The sequence below is a fragment of the Astyanax mexicanus genome, chromosome 2, assembly GCF_023375975.1.
Source record: "Astyanax mexicanus isolate ESR-SI-001 chromosome 2, AstMex3_surface, whole genome shotgun sequence".
NCBI classification, from domain to species: Eukaryota; Metazoa; Chordata; class Actinopteri; order Characiformes; family Acestrorhamphidae; genus Astyanax; species Astyanax mexicanus.
In genome coordinates, this window is record NC_064409.1 from 2708291 (window position 1) to 2716315 (window position 8025).

Sequence of the window (8025 nt, forward strand, 5' to 3'; positions counted from 1 at the left end):
ATAAAATGTCTCATAGATGCACATGACGATTCCTGACACCTTTCAGCTGATTTACAGAAAACAGATGGATTTTGTTTTTTGGTGTTTGAAATGTTCTTAAAAGAGGCATTCGAGGCCCAAGAGGAAATACAAAACCACACAAAAAGTGAGTTTTGGACAATATCCTCTTTAACCAGGAGAAAAAAAAAAAAAAAAAAAAAAAAAAAAACAGCACAGGTTACAGGTAACAGCAGTTTACAGTGATGTAGACATACCTGGGATCTGAGACTTCTCCCAGTATCTCCTCCAACTGGTCTGTGAAATGGACAAACTGGGACAGACCCTTAATGTGCTTCCTTAATGGATCGGTCTCAGACGGAGCGTACCCTTTCCCACCCAGCTGAACTGCCCTCATAAACGATGTCGCTGCCTAAAGGGGCGTAAAAACACAAATATCGGATAAGCAATTTAAACAGGATTAACTAATGATTATTTTGAGAAGCTCAATTAATCTGCTGATTATTAAATCAGATAAAAAAAAGAGCATGAACACCTATTTAAATTCATAACTACTGATTTTGACAAGGCAAAATTAAATTAAATAAATGGACACTAAGTGATGCTGCCATGTGCTGAGAGTAAATGGGAAACACAATGCAATTAATATGCATTTAATATATTTGACCAGAATTTTTCAGATATTATTTACTGTTCAGATATAAAATATTTTACGCAACCAATGTTGTAATTGTTTAAGGAACATACAACCTACCAATATTAAAAATATAAGTCTTTAAATTAAGAATTAAATTAATAATCATAATTTAATAACACAATAAGTGTATGTAATGTAAATATACACTGTAATTCAGAACGTGGGTCAGAAAAGATTGATTTTCTTTTTCTTTAAATGTGGCACCTTAACTGACACCACATTTAAGGTGGAACAGAAAACTCGCTAAACGCAAACGAGACATAAATTTACTAAAAATGAGACTTATCTTGTTTAACTACTCTAGCAGCCCTAGTAACACTGAGTGAGCGAAAAAATAGTATTTGTCGCTATCGTTATCTTGACTAAAACGACAGCTTATTTGGGAACTGCTGTTTAAAGGTGCCATATTTAAGGTGGAAGTGAAATATCTGGGGTAAATGCTAATGCTAACTTCTTAGCATGTTTAACTCAATAAACAGGAGTGAGATAAATTTACTAAGAATGATTCTAGCATGCTACTTTTATATATGACTATATAATGACACAAACCCAACTAATCAATCATTCAATTTATTTTTAATTAATCAATATAATTGATTAGTTGTTGAAACCCTAAAGGAATTAACTTGAGCGTAATTTGAAGACATATGATTTTGACAACAAAAGTTTTAGTGACACATGGAAACATTCATGGAGGACACTATATAAAGCTCAGGAGTCCCACATTAGAGCAATTCACAAATTTTACCTATTTTTATGTGATAAATAAATTAATTAAAATGAAAAATAAAATTACCAGGAAGAGAGATGTGGTGTTGTTTCGTGCTGCACGTTTGAGGTCGGTAAAAGCTCTGTGTCCCAAAGAACGGCTGGGGACGTCGAGAGCGTGAGCAAGGGCCAGGTCATTTTTAGAGTTCACCAGCAATCCTAAATACGAGCAAAAGACCCTTCTGACCACTCTCCGCACCTACAGAAATAAATAAGAGAAGATTAACATGCATGCATGACCAAAACTTACCACAACTGAACACCTAAAACCCTTTATTGCTAAAAAATAAAAATAAAACACATAAAACAAAGTAATAGACGGAAAAATGGGAGAATAAGCAGCTACAAAAAATTTAATTATTGTCAGTTAAAATGAATAATAGGTGATATTTCCCTGATTTTCTCCCCAATTTACACAGCCAATTACAAAACCCACTCATTAACACCAGGAGAGTGAAGGCTAGCACATGCCTCCTCCGATACATGTGAAGTCAGACTCCGCCTCTTTTTGAACTGCTGCTGATGCTGTAGCATTGCAGAGTAGCATCACAGCGCTAACGCTCGGAGGAAAGCGCAGCTACTCGGTTCTGATAAATCAGCTCACAGACGCAGCCTTGTGCTGATCCACATCACCCTAGGAGTGATGAGGGGAAAGAGTGTCATCTACTGTACTGTACCCACCCAGAGAGAGCAAGGCCAATTGTATTCTCTCAGCTGATGGCAAGCTGCATGAACAGGATTCGAACCAGCGATCTCCTGATCATAGCGGCAGCACTGAGCTCATTGGACCACTTAAAACCCTCATATACCTCTGTTTTGCATAGTTTAATGTGTAGTTTCAGCATTTTAAGGCAATGTTTTAAACAAGAAAAATAAAATAGTAGTTTGTTTTAGCAGCTAGCTAACTTTCGCGTTACTTCTAAAATGGTGCAACAGATGGCAGAGGCTGCAGAATTTAAGGTGGAATGAAAAAAAAAAAAAAGTTAAAGCTAATTTTAGTTAACCATCACAGAGGAATTAAGGAATAAACACTAATAATTGAATTTTGCAGCACCTTCAATCTTTCTAAAGATATACAATAAAGTAAACCAGCAGCTAGAACTTTAGAATTACTTAGCTCTCTCTTTATCAGGTTCTTGAAAGGTTGTCCCATTTCTTAGGGGAGGATTTCTCCCCTTCCTCATACACTCGGGTACACAAAAGTGAAACGGGATTGGGCCCAGTTGTTCTGCCCTTAACACTCTGAACAGACTTATTTCATACAGAAACATTAGTTTCAGTATTACAGTAGCTAATTCCAGCAACTTCCCCTGTAAATCTGATGCTGACAGAGCAATGAGAAACAGAGAGGAGAGGAGAGAAAAGGAGAGGAGAGGAGGGCAGGGGACTGAATCCCGAACTCAGCTCACATCGTTCAGCACTTCCAAAACATCCGCATTATAACTGAATTCACATTTCTCTCTTAAATCAGAGCGATATGATTTAATGTTCCTGTTAATAAGGGAGAGACGGTTCCTGGAGAGGCAAGTAGAGCGCACATGTGTGTGTATACACATATAGAAAGAGTGTATAGAGAGAAAATAAAGGAAGAGAGAGACAGTAGAGAAAGTGTAATATAGAGAGAAAGAGTAGAGAAAGAGAGATGTAGAGGTAGACAGATGTAGAGATGGAGAGGGAGAGATAGAGAGTTAGAGTATATATCGTGTATATAGATACAAAGAGTATAGAGAGAATGTAAAAAAAGGAGGAGAGAGAAAGCGAAATATATAGAGAAAGAGACAGAGTAGAGTAAGGGGTGTAGAGGTAGAGAGAGATGTACAGAGAGAGAGAGTAGAGAGAGATGTAGAGTGTAAAGAAAGAGAGGGAGGTAGAGAGAAAGAGGTAGAGAGAGAAATGTAGAGGAAGAGAGAAAAAGAGTAGAGAGAGGGGTAGAGAAAGAGAGAGTATGCCAAGCAGAGAAACAGGAGAGCGACAGAACACCTCTGCAGCGCAACTCTGTGCCAATTAACAATTCAAGCCATTCTCTCATCATAGTGAAACTACTCAGAGGAAAGGAAAAGTGAAAGAGTAAAAACTGCAGCTGTAGATAAATTCACTGTATAAATCATAATACCTGCTCGGGCTGTATAATATATATTGCTTTCAACTCATAAGCACATTAGACAGCAGATATGTACTATAGTAACAAAGTAGAAGTACTGTAAATTGCTTTATCTGTATCTACTGGAGTTAATCAGTTTATAATTTTTAATTCACTACTGTACAAACTGTTTTTTTTCCCATCGCACTCCCCTTGTCTGTATTACGCACTTTTTCGTGTTTTTGAACATGGACTATAAGCTCAATATAATTTTTCTTCTTGTATAAATTTTATTCTTAACCCATGTTGAATTATATTAAATGAGAGGAAAGTCATTCAGACATCATTCTTGTAACCTAATTTACTGATGTTTAGGCCTGAGGATCGTTGTTTGCATTGTTTGTGTTTTAATCTTTGGGAAATTTGTTCTTAATATGTTTTTGCAATGTTAATTATCATAATTCTAAACAGATTTGGCTCATTCAAACAGATTTTGGGCTCGATCTAAGCTATCTATCCCCGGGGTCAGCAATAGGCAGCATGAAACATCTGGCCCGTGAGGTAGTTTGAAGCATAATAAACGATAATGAAAAATAATTCAAATAAATGCTTCTCTGGTGAGCTTTTGTTTACATGCCTCCCCGGTGTCTCTCTCTGTCGCGCTCAGCGTGACTTTAGTTTAGTTTCCGCTTGTTTTCATTTTTCCACCCGTTCTTGGGCTCCCTTTTTCCCGGCTGTGTCCCAATTCATTATCCAGAGCAGCGGTAGTGTGTTGGACTGCGATGCTGACTACACGGGTTCAATTCCGCATGAGGAGAGGTGTGTTTGTTTATTTATTTATTTTTTTCCCTTTCTTCTTGGGTTTACCTGCTTTGAGATCAACTGTTCTGCAATTGGGTTCAACAACCCTCTGGGCTGGAGAGCTGCTAGTCTGTAGCACTAAATCCCATTACTCTACATTTTCCACTTCATCTGCTCCATCCTATACTAAAGCCTACCTGTGGGCGGCAGTGGCGAGCTCGGTTTGATGGGGTGGTGGGACACTGAGAGATCATCAGCTCAGCTTCTTCCGAGGCCTCTGCGTTTCCATGCAGAAACTCAAACAGCTGCATCTAGGTGTGAAAACAATACCAGGAATAAGAGACTTTGTTAAATGATGCTCTGCGGAGACGAATGCCAGAACCCGTCCTCGGGGGAGCCGGGCTGACGCCACACACTGCTCTCAGCACTCACTGCGGTGAGAGGATCCTCTGGGTCTTCATCTCGCCTCAACTGCTTGTACGCATTACACACGTCGATCAGATCTACCGTGTTGGTGCGCTTCAGAAAGCTGTCGTACTCTTTACGGATGAGGTCATAATTCTCTGAAGCAGGGGAGCCGTCATGGGACAGGTGGAGCTTGTCCAGAAGCAAGCATTTCCAAGCCACCAGCACGTCGCTCAAAGCCACACCGAAGTCTCCTCTTTCCTAGAGCAAAAGCAGAGACAAGCATCACACGCAAGAACACTACAGGCCAAGCAATGGAAAACTTTACAGTTTAGTTGCACTGGAAGAAGAAGAAGAAGAAAAAAACCTTCCCATTTATCTACAGGATCTCTCTTCCTTTAGTTTAAGAGAAAATATATCATCAAAGATGAGTTTTTGATTTTACCAAATTAAAAACCTCTGGAATATAATCAAGAGGAAGATGGATGATCACAAACCATCACACCACCAAACTAAACTGCTTGAATGTTTTGCACCAGGAGTAAAGCAGCATAAAGTTATCCAAAAGCAGTGTGTAAGACTGGTGGAGGAGAACATGATGTCAAGATGCATGAAAACTTTTCTTATTTGAGCCATTTCTCATTTTCTGCAAATAAATGCTCTAAATTACAATATTTTTATTTGGAATTTTGGAGAATTTATTTTCTCAAACATAAACCTATAAAATAGCAAAATCGGAGAAACTGAAGTGCTCTCTCATTTGTTTTCCCAGAGTTGTATATAGTTATTCACATCAGAAAAAAATGACCAAAAAAAAAACCTTTCAAATTCTCCAAAATGGAAAAAAAAAAAAATTGAACATAAAAATACACAAGGCTCAATGATTCCAAATCATACATAGATGCTCAAATAACATTCAACTGAATCTCTATTAAATGCAACTGAACTCTGTAAAAGTAAATGATTCTCTATTGAATGTAACTCAACACCTAACTCTAATCTTAACATTTTTTAAAGTTTAGGTTTAGGTTTTAGTGCTGATTCACAGTTGAGGTTAGGATTGAGTGTAGTGTTAGCTTCTACAGAGAATCGTTCACATTCAGTTTAGGGTTAAGATGCATTTAATAGACGTTCATTTAAATGAAATGCAATTTTTTCCCCTCAATCTCTGAAATGTAACATTGGCCGGTTGCAACACAAATTCTTGTGCCTAAAACACAATCCATCCTCCCTAATGATGATGGTGGGATCGATGTAAAAGGTTATCTGAGGGCACAAACATCTGATCACAATAATAATGATTATACTTAATACCCAAAAATAAAATAAACTCCTTAGCTTTATGTTTTTGGCATGAGACAGTATACTCACAGTTTGTTTCTTTTTTTATTAACAAATAAAGAAAGAAAAATAAAACAAAATCACTGCAGGTTTCCAATGTATACCCAAAGCATGGGTAACTATGCCCCCATCACTAGCATTGTAAGTCTGTTGGGAGCATCGGCTAAAAGCTCTGTATTTGGGAATTCTGGGGGTGAATGAAGGTGGAGTATTTGCCTAAAAAACAACTGTACATGTCATCATTATTCACTACAAACAAAGTCTATTTTACACCAGACTTCTCCTTTAATCTTTAATAAGAGCTCAATTCTGCTAGAGACAATCAAATCACTCTTAATATATTGTATTTAAATAAGTATATAAATCTTTATGCACAGTTTTTGTAGACAATAGACATTACCTGTTTGCAGACTTCAGCAGCAGAAAGCTGTAGAACCATCAGCATGCTGTCTGCTCCATGTATGATGGTTCTCTCAGAGTCTAGAACCCGGTGGCACTCTCTTCTGAAAACTCGGACCACTGTTTTCAGGCTCAACTCGACGCTCCCCATGATCTTTAAAAATGTGACATTACATAAGTTCATTACAGGCCTTCAATTCTTTAATATTGAAAAGTATAGGTTTATGCTTGAGTAAAATTAACAATGTTGTTTTATTCTATAAACTACAGACAACATTTCTCCCAAATTACAAATAAATATATTGTCATTTAGAGCATTTATTTGCAGAAAATGAGAAATGACTGAAATAACAAAAAACATGCAGAGCTTTCAGACCTCAAATAATGCAAATAAAACAAGTTCATATTTATAAAGTTTGAAGAGTTCAGAAATCAATATTTGGTGGAATAATCCTGTTTTTTAATTACAATTTTCATGCATCTTGGCATCATGTTCTCCTCCACCAGTCTTACACACTGCTTTTGGATAACTTTATGCTGCTTTACTCCTGGTGCAAAAATTCAAGCAGTTCAGTTTGGTGGTTTGATGGCTTGTGATCATCCATCTTCCTCTTGATTATATTAGAGAGGGTTTCAGACCACTTAAAAATTATGAGTTTCTTTGATTTTATCAAATTGAAAACCGCTGGAATAGGTTGAAGTTATCCAAAAGCAGTGTGCAAGACTGGTGGAGAAGAACATGGTGCCAAAATGCATAAAAAAACTGATTACAAACCAGGGCTATTCCACCAAATATTGTTGATATTTCTAAACTCTTAAAACTTTATGAATATGAACTTGTTTTCTTTGCATTGTTTGAGATCTGAAAGCTCTGAATTTTGTTATTTCTCATTTACTGCAAATAAATAAATTTTTGGGGGAAAATTTGGGAGAAATGTCTATAGTTTATAGAATAAAACAACAATGTTAATTTTACTCAAACATAAACCTATAAATAGCAAAATCAGAGGAACTGATTCAGAAACTAAAGTGATTATAATCTTTACAGGTACAAAACACATAGGTACAAAGAAAGCGTTTCACTGAAAGGTAACGTTACTTTATTGTACCTCAATATAAGGTAGAGGCACAGTTTCTTAGAGTGTAGTTCTCTGGATAAAATCACATAAATACATAAACAGTCACCTTATTAACGTTACTTTAACAGATCACACAAAGCTATAATCTAGATCAGCTAATCTGCAATAAAACTTACCGCACGTGTTCTTTCAGAGAGAGGTTAATACTGTGTTTAGAGAGCGTTAGTTAAAACTTTATCCTGTTCCTCTGAACTGTAGCAGCTGTGCTGTGTTACTGTCCCCAAACCCGTCTTAAAATTTAAATCCACAGGAACACGCACGTCAGCCAATCAGATTCAAGTACCCGTTGTAGCCGCGCCCCCTTTTCAGAGAGCGCGCTACTGAGTAGCGCCTGCAGTGATGCATCATCCTGTAGTCCGCTCATGTTTATAGTCCTCGCATATTTGGTGTTCCGTGTC

General features: G+C 37.2%; 1 protein-coding gene across 2 annotated transcripts in view; it reads right to left on the reverse strand.

The window, feature by feature from the left end:
• The window catches only part of LOC103042771 (PARP1 binding protein), a 27392-nt gene extending 19521 nt beyond the window's left edge, over positions 1–7871 (reverse strand). For both annotated transcript variants that reach the window (XM_022671764.2, XM_022671763.2), the window contains exons 1-6: positions 7744–7871; positions 6490–6642; positions 4776–5009; positions 4541–4654; positions 1491–1661; positions 255–409 (exon numbers count right to left, since the gene is read on the reverse strand). In XM_022671764.2, the coding sequence (XP_022527485.2) occupies positions 255–409; positions 1491–1661; positions 4541–4654; positions 4776–5009; positions 6490–6639 (824 nt within the window). In that variant the 5' untranslated portion in view covers positions 6640–6642; positions 7744–7871. The remainder of the gene's footprint in view (positions 1–254; positions 410–1490; positions 1662–4540; positions 4655–4775; positions 5010–6489; positions 6643–7743) is intronic.
• Positions 7872–8025: the final 154 nt, after the last annotated feature.